Source organism: Trichosurus vulpecula, chromosome 5 (genome assembly GCF_011100635.1).
Source record: "Trichosurus vulpecula isolate mTriVul1 chromosome 5, mTriVul1.pri, whole genome shotgun sequence".
Classification (NCBI taxonomy): Eukaryota; Metazoa; Chordata; class Mammalia; order Diprotodontia; family Phalangeridae; genus Trichosurus; species Trichosurus vulpecula.
This window is the reverse complement of record NC_050577.1, coordinates 264,636,116-264,654,050: the sequence shown is the minus strand read 5'-3', so window position 1 is coordinate 264,654,050 and position 17,935 is coordinate 264,636,116. Positions and strand designations below refer to the sequence as shown.

At 43.4% G+C, this 17,935-nt stretch overlaps 1 protein-coding gene across 1 annotated transcript; it reads right to left on the bottom strand.

The window, feature by feature from the left end:
- Positions 1-39: 39 nt before the first annotated feature.
- On the bottom strand, positions 40-8,485 carry B4GALNT1 (beta-1,4-N-acetyl-galactosaminyltransferase 1). Its single transcript, XM_036761356.1, has 10 exons — positions 8,268-8,485; positions 6,776-6,949; positions 6,525-6,631; positions 5,916-5,953; positions 5,569-5,749; positions 5,210-5,308; positions 4,901-5,091; positions 4,580-4,720; positions 3,245-3,485; positions 40-938 (listed from the first exon to the last, which is right to left on the bottom strand). The coding sequence occupies exons 1-10, from the start codon at positions 8,483-8,485 to the stop codon at positions 721-723; spliced, it is 1,608 nt and encodes a 535-aa protein (XP_036617251.1). The 3' UTR covers positions 40-720.
- Positions 8,486-17,935: the final 9,450 nt, after the last annotated feature.

Genomic DNA, 17,935 nt, shown 5'->3' with positions numbered 1-17,935 from the left:
ATGCCAGCCCTTTCTAGCTTGGCTTGGGGTCTGAACACTTCCAACAGATGTCCCTTAGAGACCCTTTTCCCCACCTCAACCCTGAAGAGACAAGACTGACACTGATCACAAAACTGTTGACTTATTCAATAACCCCTCTTGAGACCTCTATTCAGGTGCCTACTCTATCTCCAAAGTCAAATTTCTCCTGGGTGATGGGTGGGAGTGAGGAGAACTGGATATGGTGCATAGAGTTCTGGTCCAGAGACACAGAGTGCAGCACAAAGAGGGAAGGTTGTACATTACGAGAGCCTCCACTCATAAGGAGATAGGGGAAGGTGTCTCCACTTGAGGGGTGCATTCAATTTGGCTCTTAGAGACCTTCAGGCTCTTTGGCACTAGAAGGGTATTATTCTATTACTCTATCTATAAGAACAGAGAATGGAGGGCTTAGCACTGGGTGGGTGGGGGGTGCTGTCACCAAATTGGTGAAGGTAGGTCATAGCTCCAGTTGTACCTCTGGGCACTAGGGAAGTCGCCAGGATCAGTTCACATCCTGGGATTGGGTCAAGGTCAAAGAATTTGAAGGGTTGGATAGTCCTTGAACAGTCCATGGGTGGTCAGCCACAGAATTGAAGAGCAGGCAATTTTGTGACTAGATCATGTATACAGGTCTGTAGAGTATTCAGTCAGGTAGCCACTATGTCCATTGCATCAGCCATTCTATGGTTACTGGGCCAATCAATCTGAGGTCATGCATTGGAGGCGATGTTTGAAGAAAAGCAGTTTGTGTTTGGCCACCTGGCTCTCATCTGTGACCCCTGGATATCGGTATTTGGCATAAATTTCTGCCTCAGTCCCCCAGGGTGCCCATGGCAACTTCAGCTTTGATGCATGATCCACCAAGACATCGGAACAGGAGCCTACCCGAAGGGAGCCAAGTCCATCCAGGAAAAATTCTTGGCAGAATTAAGAGGGAAAGAAAAAGAGGGAGACATTGAGAGAGGTCATGAAAGGTAGGGGCCTACCCAAAGAATACAACTCAACAGGGCAGAGGGGTTTGGGATTTTCGTGTTCTAGGAAGATTTTGCCTTCAGGCCTGTCTCTGAGGCTATTTCTTTGACTAAAAGACTGGGATAAGTGCCTGTCACAAGTTGTCTGAGAGTCAAATAAAATGGATATTAAAGCAAAGGTAACAAGTTGAAAGTACTTTGAAATTTAGGACCTGATAGAACTAGAAACAAAGCATGTGCCCATCAATTGGGGAATGGCTAAACAAATTGTAGCATATTAATATAATGTCAAGTTATTTCACTGTAACAAATGAGGAGGAATTCAGAGAAATATGAGCAGTGCTATATGAATTTATGCAGAATGGAGCAAGCAGAACCAGGAAAACAATACATACACAATGACTAAAACAAAATAAAGGAAAACAACAATAAAATGAAATTGAACATTAAATATAACGATCAATATTGGGAGAAGAGATGAGAAAATGCATGCTATTCCTTTCTTTGGAAAAACAAGGAACTAAGGCTGTGGGATGCTGTGTAATTAATCAGAAGGGTGGATGTGTCCATTTGGTTTAATATTTTCTTTTTTTTCCCTCTTGGCTACAAGGGAAAGCTCATTTGGGGTGGAGTCCTATTTGGAAATGACCATCATATTCAAAACAAAACAAAAGGCATTGTTGAAATAAAAAAAAAACACCAAATACTAGACTTTCTCTTGGCTGGGATAACCATTCAATTAATGCTTCATTTCTCTTGCCTGAACCTTGGGTAGAAAAGGGCAAAGAAAAACTCCAGATGAGGAGGGATCAGATTATAGATCCCAAGCTCTTCCTTCTTCTTAATTTTCATCTCTCTGTTCTTGGAAGTGGAGTATCGACCACCTTGGTGGGGAGAGTTGCTGGAGGGAGTTGAAATGCCCTTTTTCTTTCATTTGCAACTCATTTAAATACACACGCAATAAAAATGTGCAGAGGGATTTAGTGGATACAGAGCTGGCCTCAGAGTCAAGAGGATTTGGATTCAAGTCCTACCTTTGACATAGACTGGCTGTTCGACCCTAGGCAATTAATAATGTCTCAGTGCCACCAGGCAACTTTCTAAGGTCATGATTTGTGAAGTAGATACCAATTTGCATTGGTTCCACTATGGAAGCTCCTATACTGAAGAAAACACAATCTGGTTTAAAAAGAAAAGAAAGAAAGAAAGGGTGCAGGGTGCTTGTGAACCATTGAGGTTGTTAAGTATAAAGAAACTCTTCAATTTCAAGCCTATCAATCTATGGTACAGGAGGTGGCAGTGGTGGACGTCACTCATCATTCATACTCTAGGGATGTAAGGATGGAGCTGGACTCTTGGGAAGTAGACATGGAGACAGGAGGAGGAGAGGAAATACCTTTGATTAAAGCAAGGAGGCATGTCTGTGCTTAGGACAAGGTCTGAAAATAGGCCTTTTGAACATGATGACAATTCACCCTACCACACTGGGCAAACCTTATTTAAAAAAAAATCAATATCTACATGCAAGCTTTTTTTTTGCATTATAATTATGTGCACATCCAATGGAGTGAGCAATAGCTAAACAAATTGTGATGAAGTAACATGTAGAATATTGATGTACTATAAAAAAAACTAGTACAATGAATACAGAGAAACATGGGAAGATGTGAACTGGCATGAAGTGGAACCAGGAAAGCTATATGTATGAGGACATCGTAAATGGAAAGGAAAACAACAAAACAACAGAACCTATGTTATGAAGTCATAATAATCAAGCCTGGCTCCAAAGAAGAGATGAGAGAAGGACGGTTCTTTCCTTATTTCTTTGTAGACGGGAGGAAATAAGGCGGTGAAACACCATAGATAATGTAAAAGAGCTTGAAAGACTTTGTTCGTTCTTCTGAAGTTTTCCTCCCTTTTAAAAAATTCTTTGTCATTAATGGTGGACACCCCAAGGCAGGCTGGTAGGGCTACTTTGGGAAAAAAGGTGATACAAAAACAGATGCTAATAAAAATTTGCTTTAAAAAAGAAAAAAAAAACCCAAATATTTATACCTATTAAAATTTTTTTTTCCAGTGTACCTCATTGTGATTTTTCACGCTATGTGCTGTTCCCTGGGCTAGATGTCCCAGCTCTGCTTTAGAGTCACTTTTCATCACCAGGGCTCAGGTACCCAGGTGTACCCTTTACTTTATCGAACTATAGTAGAAGTGGGGGCTTACAGGGGTTATGGAGGGAAAATGTTACATACCCAAATGGGCCACCCGACTGAGTCGAGGGTCAAAGCCAATCTCTCGGATCTTGTCCACTCGAGCCAAGAAGAAGTTGACAACACCATCAGTGACCACACAACCTGGGAAACCTGGGAGCTCATGGTGGAAGCCTCGCCTTTGGGTGAGGCAGTCTCCCCAGCCAGAGCCACCAGGTTCTATGCTCATCAATTGTCGATAAGTAGTGGAGTAGCCTGTGATCTCCCGAACTGCTCCCCCAACCTGCAAGAGAGAGAAGGGAGGCAGAGGACATGGACAGGAGACACAGGGTTATACACCAGGAAGTGGGAGGGAAGTGGACATAGTGAAATATCGTGGAGGAAAGATGAGAAGGGCAGGGAAGAGAAGATGAAGGAATGAGGGTGGACAGGGCAGGGAGGGCCTTGGGACTCAAAGGTTTCTGGTTCCTGAGGGAATCAGACTACAATTCCTCCCACATACTCCTACTCTACCCACTATCTTCACAAAATTAGGCTCTTCTGCCTCTGTCTCCTCCCTTCTCGCACCTACCCCATACCCTTACAACAGGCCTCAGCAGTTAGACATTTAGGTTTTTGTAGTAGGCTCTGTCCTCACCCACTAGTTCTCAGACATCTAAAAACCTCTCTTCTTCCTCTTTCCTCTACTCCCTTTTGGGGATGGGGAAAGCTTCATTGATGGGTCCTTAGCCTGTAGAGCAGCAGCTAGTGACACAGAGGACAGAGCACTGGGTTTAGGATCAGGAAGAAGTTGTTATTCAGCTGTTTCAATGGAATCGGACTCTTTGCGGTCCCATTTGGGGTTTTCTAGGCAGAGATACTGCAGTGGTTTGCCATTTCCTTCTCTATCTTATTTTATAGATGAGGATACAGAGGCAAACAGGGTTAAGTGACTTGCCTAGGACCACACAGCTAGTAAGTGTCTGAGGTCAAATTTGAACTCAGGTCTTCCTGTGCTCTATCCATTGTGCCACCTAGCTGGCTCAGGAAGATCTGAGTTTAAATCCAGCCTCAGGTACTTACTAACTGTATGAATCAGAGCAAGTCACTTAAGCTGTGTTTGTCTAATTTTTTCAGGGGCAAAATGGAGACAATAGTACCTACCTTGCAGGGCTGTTGTAGAGAACAAATTAGATAAAGCACTTAGCATAGTGCCCAACATGTAGGCTTTATATAAATGGCTGATTCCCTTCTCCTTCTTGCCTCACACACCTTCCAGGTGCCCTCCCTCCACCTCCACAGGAGTCATCCTCTCCAGGTTGCCCTCTAAACTTTCTCCTCAATCTTCTCTTCCTTTACTTACCACCTCCCCCCTCCCCATCCTCATCCCTTTTATACCAAGTCCAGAGATGTCCGCTCCAGCACATCCACAAGCTTATCCAGCTTTGTCCGTCCAGTGAAGATAAAGTCATCATCCACCCACAGCACATACTTTGTGGTCACTTGGGAAACAGCTAGATTTCGGCCTGCAAACCATCCCTAGGGGGAAATGAGCGAAGTTAGGGGAGGAGGGGGGAGCAATTAAACATAGTCCTCTATCCTCCCACTATTTCTCAGTAACCTGTGTCCACCATCTCCTTCTGATACATGCTGTACCTCTCTCCCTAATTGCTACGGTGCTGTCTCCCACCCATTGAGCCCCACTGTGCTGTTGCTGACCTTGCCGAAGGGCATGAGGTAGTGCTCAATATGAGGGCCATTGACTGGCTCTGGTTTCTCGCTGTCATCAGCAATGATCACGGTGACTGTCGGGTAGAAACGACGGATGCTGGCGATGAGGTTTCGGAGGCGGTCATAGCGAAGGAAGGTCTTAGTTGCAATGGTGACTAGAGCACTGATATTATACTTGGCTGGGGTAGGGATAGGAGAAGAAACAGACTACAGGTGAGATTCCTAACAGAATAAACCCTTCTCACAATCCCCTTACCCACCTCCCCAGTTCTTGTCTGGCCCTGACACAAGCTTTACCTCCTTCAGGGGGTGGCCCAGGTGGGTACAGCCGAGGTCTGGGTGGATGCTTGATTCCTATAGCGAAGACAGCTTCGTGGCCATTGGTGGAGAAGTGGGCTGGAGAGAGTGAAAAGGAAAGTGTGTATGGGGGGGAGGGAAGATGACCAAAGATTGGGTTTCCTTTCTTCTTTCCTTCTTCTTGCTCTCTGCCTAAGCCAAACAAAGGGCCTTTCATTTCCCTCCCCTTCCAAGAGCTGAGCTCAGTGAGTCTATTGTCTGGAAGTCCAGCTCTGGACTGTGTCCTAGCACCTCCCACAGCTCTAGGCATCTTTAGTCTCCCATCTCACCCACCCCTTGAACCTGGGCTGCCTTTTCACCTATATCTGCAGTGTCTGGCTGGTAGCTCCGGCTACTGTAAGTGACCAGCTGAAGCTGTCTGTTGAGTCGGTCTAGTTCTGGGCTTGAGACAGTGAGTTCCAGCTGGCCCTCCCCTCGAAGTATCACTCCTTCCACTTCCCCAGCCACATCCCAGGTGCCAAGAGATGCAGAGAGGTTTACCTGAGGACATGTGAGAAGGACAGAGTCAGAACCTGGCAAGGTTAGAACTCCTGTGCTTTCTTTAGTCCTCCCCCCACTATTCCTCTACCATCTGGCCTCCTAAATCTACTACCTCACCTAGTACTTCATCTCATGCCATCCTCTCATCCATCCCCACCTCTCTCACCTGGTACATGTCTTGTTCAGCTGCTTGTAGGCTCAGACCTGAGGCAGAGAGAGGAGGGACAAAGGAGAATATCACATCAGGCTGAATAGCAACCTTACCAGGTTGGTCAGACCCTCTGAAATTCATTCTGTTGCTTTCTCTATCCCTCCATCTTCTTGTCTTCACCCCAACCTGGGGCTGACCCTTTTCATTCCAATGCCAACTCCTATCCCTCCCACGTAAGGCACTTTGGGTATCACATGACCACCTCAGGTTGGAGGTTCTCTCTGATCCTTTCAGTCAAATATTTATTTGCTACTGATCTTAGCTCTACTCTCTGCCCAATTTCACATCAGTTTCCATTCAGACATCTTCCTTTTAATTCCCTGGGCAATAATATTCCTCCCTAACTACTGAGATTCTACAAACCTTTCTCCCTAACCTCTTGAGTATTTTCCCCATCATGGCTTTCCACTATTCCTTCCCCAAATGACCTTATATTCTCCATGGGTACTTTTGATCACTCATTTCCCTCTCCCAGACTTATCCCAGCTCCCTCCCAGGCCTAACCAATGACCACAATACTCCACTGCAATGCCCTGTCATTTTCCCCGCCCCCACCTACTTTACCTGGTACCAAGATGGTCTTTAGGGGCTGAACCACCACACCCTGCAGGGGATACTGCAGGGGGGAGTTAGCTGGAGCGATGAATATCTGGTCAGCTGGGGACTGGACCCTGGAGACGGTCAGATTGGATGGATGGGGGCTGGGAGGAAGTTGGTGTCTCCATCCTCTCCCACCCTCAGACTTCTTACAGACATCTCCTCCCCCTTCCCAGAACCCATCCTCTCCCTTCCCCTCCCCTACGATCCCCTGACACCTGGCCTGGAAAGCTCGGTATTCCCGATCTCTTGCAATTGTGGCTGCCAGCAGCTCCTCAGGTCCATAAGCTGATGTGAAGTCAAATGCATGCACCTGCCGTTGGAATGGGAGAGAGAAGCCAAGTCCTCCTCCTCTGCTGGCCACACAGCTGCAGGCATTTTGTGCCAGCAACCTGGGGGGGGGGGGATGGGAGGGGGAGGGAAGGAAGGACATTTCAACACCTTGCTTTCTTAAAACTTGCCACACAGTAATTACCAAGCCTACCCCATCAAAATCATGTACCCCCAAACTTTGCCTGTCAAATCTGCCCTTAAACACTCATGTCTTCTACTATCAATCCTTAACTTTAGTCTCATTTAGAGGATTTAGAATTCTTCTTTCCACAAAGTCTAATTTGTATGAGACAGTTAATCATGAGGCAGCTAGGTGGTACAGTTGATAGAGCACCTGCCCTGAACTCAGGAGGACCAGAGTTCAAATCCAGCCTCAGACTAGCTGTGTTGCCCTGGGCAAGTCACATTACCCTGACTGCCTCAAAAAAAAAAAAAAGTAAATCATGTGTTTGGGAAGGAGGTAAGAATTAACTACAAGAATGGTTGCCACCTCCTATGACAAACAAACCAAATGTAATTCAAATCTTGAGTCAGTTCGACTTTGCCCTCCTTCCCCTACTACGTAAAACTCTGATATACAGGGGTAGCTTTCATCAAGAAGGAAATACCCCCAGTTTGAAGGAGAATAGTACCAGAAGCTGGACCCCAGCTCACCATCTTTGAGGTTTTCCTCAATCATTCATTGATCTCTAGCACCCTAGAACCATTTCAAATGGTGCCTAATAAATCCATCCCCACAAATGCCAAAAGAATCCTTGTCCTCTCCTATCCACACTATATTTGTAGTCACAGCAGCAAACCACTTCCAGGAGATAAGGGAGAGCTTTGTAACAATACAGTCTTCCACCAAAACCCCCAACACATTGCTGATTTAGATGCCTTTGGGTCACAGTTAGAGGATCATAAATGGAAAGCTGGAAAAGAAGCCATCTAGTCTCATCTTCAGTTTTTGCAGCTGAATAAACTGGAGCCCAGAGGGAAGAATGGCTACCAAGGCAATAAGTAGCAGACTTGGGATTTGAATCTTGGTCCTCTAACTCAAAATACATTGGCCCTTCAAGTCAGGACACTTGTATTCACCATTTGACTGCTGTGTGACCTTGGGCAAGTACATTTTACTTCTCTGTGCCTCACTTTCCTTTTTCTGCAAAATGAACTTGATGCACTCAAAAATTCCTTTTCCGGCTCAAATCACCTGTGGTTTCATTTACTCTCTTTGGCTCTATAGTACTCTGCCCACTTCACTTGGGGCTTTTCAAAAGAATAATTAAAACACGGGGTAAAAGTCAAAAGGAATTGAAGGCTAAATATTAACCTTTTTTTTTTTTTTGGCCAGAGTCTCCCACTCTACCAGATTCTGGTTGCTTTCCAACTTACCCGACAACCTGCTCCTTGAGCCTAAAGGAAATGTGTGCATATCGTGGCTCTGGAGCCAGGTTAGGGTACTTGAGCTTGGAGGACTTGGGAGGAGGTGACCACAACCCAGAAGAAGCTCTAGGGGGTGAGTGTTTCCGGTTGTTAAAGTAAAGAAAACTCAAGGCAGCAGAGAAGAACAGCAGAAGAAAGCTACAAACCGATCTTCGGCCTAGCTTCATTCTAAAATTGGAGAAAAGAGGAAGAGTCCCATTGAATTGGAGAAAAGAGGAAGCCCATCGAGTGAGCAGAGCCCAACATCTGGCCTGGACCGTGAGGTTGGCTTAGAAGATGTCTAAGGTGTCTTCTACATCCATATAGCTCTACATTTCTAGGAACTTGTGTCATAACCCTCTGCCTCCTTACCTCAAGACATGCCTCTAAACCCTCTTTTCCCCATATGATTTTTTGTACCACTTGTTCCTGCTCAGCCCCTGCTCCCAATTTCTGTTTCATACATTCCTATTTGAATATCCCAAGACCGCCTATTCCTTCCCACCCACAAACTTAAGATTGGCAAATGAATTAAAAGGAGTTTAAGTTTAAATATTAGTTTGCTTTTTTGCTAGAGTTCCCCACTCTACCAGGTCCTAGTAGTATTTTAACTTACCTTTTTTTTTTTTTTGGCTGGAGTTCACCACTCTACCAGGTTCTGTTAGCTTTTTAACTTACCTGACAACCTGCTCCTTGAATGAAAATGGAATGTGTGCATATTGAGGCTTTGGAGCCAGGTTAGGGTATTTGGATTTGGAGGATGCCGGAGGAGTGACCACAACCCAGAGGAAGCTCGAGGGATTGGATGTTTCCAGTTGTGAAAGTAGAGGAGACCCAGAGCAGCACAGAGGTGGTCCCTCACTCCCCCATCCCTTAGTAACATAGCTGAGGTGGTTTGATTGGGGGTGGGGGTGGGGAAGAAGCAGATTCAAACATATGGAGCAGGAGGAGAGGGAACAGGCAAGGATGAAATGAGGCTGGAGAAATGAGTGAGAATGTCATTCCATCCCCCCCTACTCCCAACATAAGAGAGAGAGGAGGGAGGAGGGAGGAGAGAGGAGGAGGAGGGGAGGAAGGGGGGCGGGGGGGGGGGTGGAGAGAGAGAGAGAGAGAGAGAGAGAGAGAGAGAGAGAGAGAGAGAGAGAGAACTCTAAGGATGGGTTCAGAACTGCACTCTCCCCCACCCCCAGCTCGTCCGCCCAGCTTCTTTCACACACATTCAGATCCCAGCAATGACCTGTCAGGCGGTCTCAGGCCTCGGCAGTATCAATATCCTGCTCTCTTCTCCGTAGGACACCCAAGCCAGGTCCAAGAGTCCTCATGGGGATGTTAGTGGAGGAGGTCTGGCCTGAGATTTGTAGGAGTCAGAGAGCTGCAAATGCGTGAGGGAGAATTCTATCCCGCAGGGGCCCCCTCCCACTCAGATAACCTCCTTTCGAGTTGTCAATAGCGTCGAGAGCTGAGGCGTAGAGGAGACAACTGACTCCCTAAAGAGAAAGGGAGATGGAGAAATGGGAATCCATCCCTCCGCCTCCGGCCTTCCCCAGTCCTCAAGTCCCGGGTCTCCGCGAACAAAGGCATAGACACTAAGGTCTCCTCCTGGCCTTTACCTGTATTTCCAAGGGCTCAGACTGACAACCGGCTTGCGGCTTCCCAGGCTCAATCCTAGCCTCCGGCTCTATGGAAGGGCCCCCCGGACGCCTTACTTCTTTAGACTGGAGCTCCGTCTCCCGCACTGTCTAGGTCTTGGGCTTTGGCTCGTGACATAATGAATACGAAAGGAGCTGCCCCCTCGTGGGAATGTAGAGAACCACAATTGGATCATAGGGGAGCCAGAGGAACAGTGAATTGTAGCGGTACCAAAAGCCTCACTCGCCCGGAGAACCATTCTATCACCCTGGAGATTCCCCGTGGCCTCAGAGATTTTTCTATGTCAGCGTTTCTTTGACTCTGTCTTTCTCTCTGCCCGCCCCTTTTGATTTGTTTGGTTTGGGTATTTTTGACTGAATTGTTGATTTCAAGGGTAAGGAACTCACCCTGAGAAAATTCTCTTTACAATGTAGATTGACAACTGATTTGTAATTTCAAGTCTTAGAAGTATCTCTGTAACTTTCCAATAACTCCTAACCCCGACTATTTCCAGCCTTTGGAGATGCCAAGAGCCCCCAAAAGTCTTAATCTTCTCAATCATAGGATTTATGAAGGAATAAGGTAGTGGGATTGTTTTTTTTTTTGGCGGGGGTGGGGGGGAGAAGATGACTTATAATGAAAATCGGGATCAGAGAAGAATACTAGAGCTAGAAAGAACTTTAGTCTAGAACATTGAGTCTAGAGATTCTTCACTTGAGGTCCACGGAACAACGCCCCCCTCCCACATCCCCAGTCTATGGATAAATCAAGGGGCCCATGAGCTTGGATGAGAAAAAATTTTGATCTTTATTTCAATAATAGCTAGCATTTCTATGTCATTTTCAGTTTTACAGAAGACTTTATCCTTACCACAACTCTGTGAGGTAGGTGCTTTTATTGGCCTCATTTTACAGCTTAGGAAACAGGGGCAGACAGAAGTTAAGTGACTTTCCCAGGGTCATATAGCTAAGTATCTGAGACTGCAATTGAACTCAGATTTTCCTAATTCCAGGCCCCAACCTAAACTACTTACCTGACTCTCCGTAATTAATTTTCACTAACCTTTAACTGAAATTTAACATTTCCTTCAATTATTAAAAAAAACATTATGAGAAAAGGTGTCCATAAGGCTTTAGCAGACAGCTAGAGGGATCCATTGTGCAAAAAGGTGAAAAACCCTAGACTTAGGCCAACACCTTTATTTCCCAAATGGGAACACCTAGAGGTCTTTCCAGGGTGGAGGGTGAAAGGCAAGATGGGCTTTAGGGGACCATCATCCACTTTAAAGAAAATTCCAGTGGTGGGAAGGGACAAGGCAGTGTAGATAGAGAATAATGTGCTGGGCTTGTGAGTTGAAGTCAGGAAGACCTAGCTATGAGTGCCAGGGGAGTTTCAAGGGTGAGGTTAAAGGTGGGGTAGTATTAGGAAATGAGTAAAATGGTGAAAGAAAAGTCATAATAAAACTTGAAGTTGAACATTCTTGAAAATATCATAGAGGAGTGGAGCCAAGATGGCAGCTGGAAAGCAGGGACTTGCCTAAGCTCTCCCCCAAATCCCACCAAACACCTGTAAAAATGGCTCTGAACAAATTCTAGAGCTGCAGAACCCACAAAATAGCTGAGGGAAGCAGATCTCCAGACCAGGACAGCCTGGATGGTCTCTGGGAAGGGTCTATCACATGGTGCTGAGAGCGGGCTGCTCCAGCACAGACCAAACTGGGAGTCAACAGGAGCAGGCCTTAGGGCCATGAATCATTGACCTGTGGTAGTTACCAGACTTCTCAACCCACAAACACCAAAGACCAAGGAGCAGGTTAGTGGGTAAACTGCTAGATAGGGTTAGGGAACTGTTCCTCCACCAGCCCTGGGGGTGGCAGAGGTGGTGCAGCAGTGGAGCTGCAGTGTCAGCTGCTGCCAGAGTCCCTGGCTCACACAGTGGGAGGAATCAAGCGGCAGACCAGAGCAGGACTGCAGGGTCTGCTTTGCCCTGCTAGGATCTAGGTCACACTCCTGGCTGACGGTTCTTGGGGAAGGAGGAGCGCTGCTGTGGCAGAGCTTGCCATGACAGTGGAGTAGAAGTAGCTCTGAAAACAGTAGCACAGCCCCCAAAGCTTGGGACAAAGCACTGTACTCTACAAGCAGTCATACCCTGACAAAAAGCTCAAAGGTCAAGTAGTTGGCTGGAAACATGGCCAGGCAGCAAAAACAGACTCAGATTCAGACTCAGAGTCAGACTCTAAAATCTATTTTTGGTGACAAAGAAGATCAAAACATACAGCCAGAAGAAGTCAACAAAGTCAAAGAGCCTACATTAAAAGCCTCCAAGAAAAATATGAATTGGTTTGAGGCCATGGAAGAGTTCAAAAAGGATTTGGAAAAGCAAGAAAGAGAAGTAAAGGAAAAATTGGGAAGAGAAATGAGAGTGAGGCAAGAAAACCATGAAAAATAAGTCAATGACTTGCTAAAGGAGACCCCAAAAATACTGAAGAAAATAACACCTTAAAAAATAGACTAACTCAAATGGCAAAAGAGCTCCAAAAAGCCAATGAGGAGAAGAATGCCTTAAAAGGCAGAATTAGCCAAATGGAAAAGGAGGTCCAAAAGACCACTGAAGAAAATACCACCTTAAAAATTAGATTGGAGCAAGTGGAAGCTAGTGACTGTATGAGAAATCAAGATATTATAAAACAGAACCAAAGGAATGAAAAAATGGAAGACAATGTGAAATATCTCATTGGAAAAACCACTGACTTGGAAAATAGATCCAGGAGAGATAATTCTAAAATTATTGGACTATCTGGAAGCCATGATCAAAAAAAGAGCCTAGACATCATCTTTCAAGAAATTATCAAGGAAAACTGCCCTGATATTCTAGAGCCAGAGGGTAAGATAGAAATTGAAAGAATCCACCAATTGCCTCTTGAAAAAGATCCCCCAAAGAAAACTCCTAGGAATATTGCCACCAAATTCCAAAGTTCCCAGGTCAAGGAGAAAATACTGCAAGCAGCCAGAAAGAAACAATTTGAGTATTGTGGAAACACAATCAGGATAATACAAGATCTAGCACCTTCTACATTAAGGGATTGAAGGACTTGGAATATGATATTCCAGAGGTCAATGGAGCTAGGATTAAAACCAAGAATCACCTACCCAGCAAAAGTGAGTAAAATTCTCCAAGGCAAAATATGGATTTTCAATAAAATAGAGAACTTTCAAGGTTTCTCAGTGAAAAGACCAAAGCTGAATAGAAAATTTGACTTTCAAACACAATAATCAAGAGAAGCATGAAAAGGTAAACAAGAAAGAGAAATCATAAGGGACTTACTAAAGTTGAATTGTTTTGTTTACATTCTTACATGGAAAAATGATGTGTGTAATTCATGAGACCTTTCTCAGTATTAGGGAAGTTGAAGGGAATATACATACAGAGGGCACAGGGTGAGTTGAATATGAAGGAATGATATCTAAAAAAATAAAATCAAATTAAGGGATGAGAGAGGAATATATTGAGAGAGGGAGAAAGGGAGAGATAGAATGGGGTAAATTATCTTGCATAAAAGTGGCAAGAAAAAGCAGTTCTTTAGGAGGGGAAGAGGGGGCAGGTGAGGGGGAATGAGTGAATCTTGCTCTCATTGGATTTGACCTGAGGAGGGAATAACATACACACTCAATTGGGTATCTCACTCCACAGGAAAGTAGGGGGAAAGGGATAAAAAAGGGGGGATGATAGAAGGGAGGGCAGATAAAGGGAGGAGGTAATCAGAAGCAAACACTTTTGAAAAGGGACAGGGTCAAGGGAGAAAATTGAATAAAGGGGGACAGGATAGGATGGAGGAAAATAAAGTTAGTCTTTCACAACATGAGTATTGTGGAAGTGTTTTACATAATGATACACATGTGGCCTATGTTAAATTGCTTGCCTTCTTAGGGAGGGTGGGTGGGAAGGGAAGAGGGGAGAGAATTTGGAACTCAAAGTTTTAAAAGCAGATGCTCAAAAAAAATAAAGTTGTTTTTGCATGCAACTGAGAAGGGAATAGGGCATAGAAATCTATCCTGCCCTACAAGAAAATAAGAGGAAAGCGGAAGGGGGGGAATTGGGTGACAGAGGGGAGGGCTGACTGGGGAATGGGGCAATCAGAATATATGCCATCTTGGAGTGGGGGGAGGGTAGAAATGGGGAGAAAATTTGTAACTCAAAATCTTGTGGAAATCAATGTTGAAAACTAAAATTTTAAATAATAAAATAATTGTTAAGAGAAAAAAAGTTAAAAAGAATGACTTTGAGCAAAAAATAATATCATAGAGATGATAGTCCTTAACAAGATCAGGATAGTACTTCACAATGTTATTAGGATCTTGGGTAAAAATGTATTTAGTTAATCAACAAGCATTTATGAAATGCTTATGGCCTTGTGCTAATTACTGGTGATACAACAAAAAGAAACTGATTTCAAGGAGCATACATTGCAAGTATATATTGACAGAAAAATTGTTAATATCAAATGTAAAATTACCTATTACTTGCTGCTCCTTTTTAATAATCAGAATTCTAGTAATGTCCCCTCATTCCTACTCTTAAGATATTTACTCTAGATTACATTGAGCTGAACCACACCTTCAATTCTCACACTGGGATCTTACTTGGTAAAGGAACCTAGCTTAAGCTGGATCTTATCTCCTAAAGTCCTTGTTCTGTTCATTGAAATTTATGGCAAGTTGGATCATGAAGGATAAAGAATGATTGGTTATTCTTGCATGGATTGCCTAGAGCAGTTGGCATCTCATGACCAGGCCTTGCCACCTAATGTGACCCCTTCCTCCTTTTCCCCTAAAAAGTATAAGAACCTTTCCTGTAGGCTTCTTTGTGGCACACCCCCCAGGGTGGCAGGTTCACTACCCTGTTTTCTTGATTAAAGACACTTTAGTCTTCTACTTATGAGTTTGATTTATTTCAGTACTTGACTCTCTCTTCCTCAGTCTCTCTCTCTGTCTCTCTCTGTCTCTGTCTCTGTCTCTCTCCCTTTCTCTGTCTCTGTCTCTGTCTCTCTCTCTCTCCCTCTCTCTCCACACAAACACAGAAAACACACACACACACACACACACACACACACCAGAATAATTTTTTCTGGGAGGGCACTAGCAACTGAGAAGATCAGGAAAGGCTTCCTGGAGAAGGTGATTCTGGAACTGAGTTTTGAAATGAACAAGGAATTCTAAGAGGTGGAAGTGAAGAGGGATATGTTCAGGCATGAGGGTCATGTTGTACAAAGGCAGGAGAGGAGAGGATTAATGGAGGTGTGTATGAGGAAAGAGCAAGAATATTAATTTAGCTCAATCTCAGATTGTGGGAAGGAGAATGGGAAAGATAGGTTGGAGCCAGGTTGTGGGGGGCTTTAAAAGAAAAAATACAAGTTTATTTTTGATCATAAAAACAATAGGGAGATGCTGGAGTTTATTGAGAGTGAGAGTGACATGGTTAAAACTATGCTTTAGAAACACCACATTTTCTATGCTCACTCATTTAGTGATCTCCTCAGTTCTTATGGGATCATTTATCATTTCTATGCAGATAATTCCCTACTCTGAATTATCTTGCCATTCTGATTTACACATTGTCTCTCCTTTTAGAATATAATCTTCTTAAGGATATATAATTGAAAATTGATTTTAATTCTATTTTTTAGACTTAGTCAAGCTGGCATAGGTTAATATTCTCCCCTACTGTGTGAGTCTAAACCTCTTATCCTAGTAACTTCCCCTCTAACCTACATTCTAGAGAAACTTGCCTCAAGGTTAAACCTCTGTTTTGTTATTACCTCCAACCGTTATTCAGATAGTGGTCATTTAAGTCTCTATCTCTGCTTGCCCCAGTTTAGTCTGCCTTTGTAATCTCACCCACCACCCACTCAACCAACCCAAATTTAAGTTGATTCAATCAAAGCTGAGGATTGAGGATTATGCACGTCTCCCAAATAGAGAGCAGCTAAGGTAACTCTTAACCCATCTTCTCATTAAAGGTCTATCAACTGATTGTCTTACCTTTGCCAGAGGAGATACAAATGATGTACTGTCAGGCCAAACATCAGAAGGAAGACACACCTAAGTTTAAAAGATCTGTAGACCCTTACTCAGGATCTTTGGTTATTGAGAGAGGCCATTGACTTAATTTATTGGTTACACCTAGTCTAATTAATAAATAGATTATGCCCAGATTGATGATCCAACTGGGGAGGGGCAATCTGACTCATTTTATTAGCAGCCATACGAGTCACTGTTAATAAATTGTTATCTTGCTCTGAAGAAAATGTTGCCTCAGTTTATTTTACTTGCCACAAGGGCAGAGATTATTTTGCTCTTATTTTGTATCCTCATCTACTAGTTCAGCGTTTGGTACACAGTAAATCTTTATACTTGTTCATTGATTGATTAGATTAAAAAGTGGAGAGAAATACTGAGACAAGAATTAGGAGGCTTCTGCAATCCTTCAGATGAAAGGTTATATGGTTCTGAAGTAGGATGGCGGCTGTGCGAATGGAGAGAAAAGGATGGATAGGAGAAATGTTTTAGATGTAGAAACAACAAGACTTGGTACTGAAAGGGTATGTGAAGCAAGTGAGAGAGTTTGCCACAGAGGTGGCGAACCTCAGTGACTGGAAGGATGGTAATATTCTCAATAGATATAGGGAAGTTTGAAAAAGATGTAGTCTGTTTGGTAACCACAAGGCAAAAGCTTAACCTTTAGACAGGTTTCACCAGAATGTGTCAAAGGGGAAATTACTAGGACTCGCACAGTATGGGAGAATATTAACCCATGTCAGCTTGACTAAGTCTTTAAAATAGAATTAAAATCAATTTTCTATGTAGTCTGAAAATGAGTTCTGTTTTAGACATATTAAGTGTGAAATGCCTATTGAACTTGCATTCTGAAAGATCCATGGGCAGTTGGAGATACATAATTGGTAGGATTGTAGACTGGTACAAACATTTTGTAAAGCAATGTGGCAACGTAAAATAAATCATAAAATGTTAAAATGTTGCAATTCTATTGGTAAGATTCTTTCCCCAAAACATCATAGGTGGGGGTAGGGGTGGGGGTGGGGGTGGGGTGAGAGAAACCTAATATGTACAAAAACATTGGTAATAGTCAAAAGTTGGAAATAGCATTCAACAATTGCAGAATGGCTGAATAAGTAATGACCTAGTAATGTAAAGGAAGACTATGGCAACTTACAAAAACAATACTGTATTTCACCATATAATTGCAGCCACTGCATAATAGTCATACCCTGTTTTTCCAGTCCAAAAAGTGGTTTATAACCTTTCACTGAGTAATTGTCACATGGTATAATTGTTGCCACTTAAAAGGTAAAGAGAGCAACAATGTATTAAGTGGCATATAGATACTGTTAAACCTGAAAGTTTGGTTGAAGGAAACAACAGGCTAGGTGCTAGAAAAATTCATATTACTTATACATTTATTTATTTATTCCCTTTAAACTTAGTGGATACATGCATGCATGGGAGCCAGATTAAGTCTGACTCCCCGAACAAAGAAATGAATAAGCTTAAATACATTTTTTTTGGTCCCAACACAGCAGCCTGCATTATATCACTTTTATGACCCCCATGTATGTTAATTATGACACAAGATAAGGATTTTCCATAATGGAATAGATTGTAAATACAATAAGTCAGATAGTTGACAAAAAGTGTCAATTGAAATTACAACCCAGGATCTCTGTTTAATTTGCCATTGACATTCCATAACATCGTATATGCACATAAAATATTAAGATAAGGAAAAATCACATAATTCAAGATAGTGTTTGGGGTCAAGGTTCTCACCCTTAATGGCCATGGACAGAGAAAGGAATGCTCTGAGTGTATTGACATAAGAAGAGGCATCTCTGAGCCTACTCAGAGAACAAAGAGACTGTTAGGATCAGGCTTTTCTTCTGGTTAATTAGTTCAGGCTCTGAGTCTTACTGAAATTACAAAAATGATATAAAA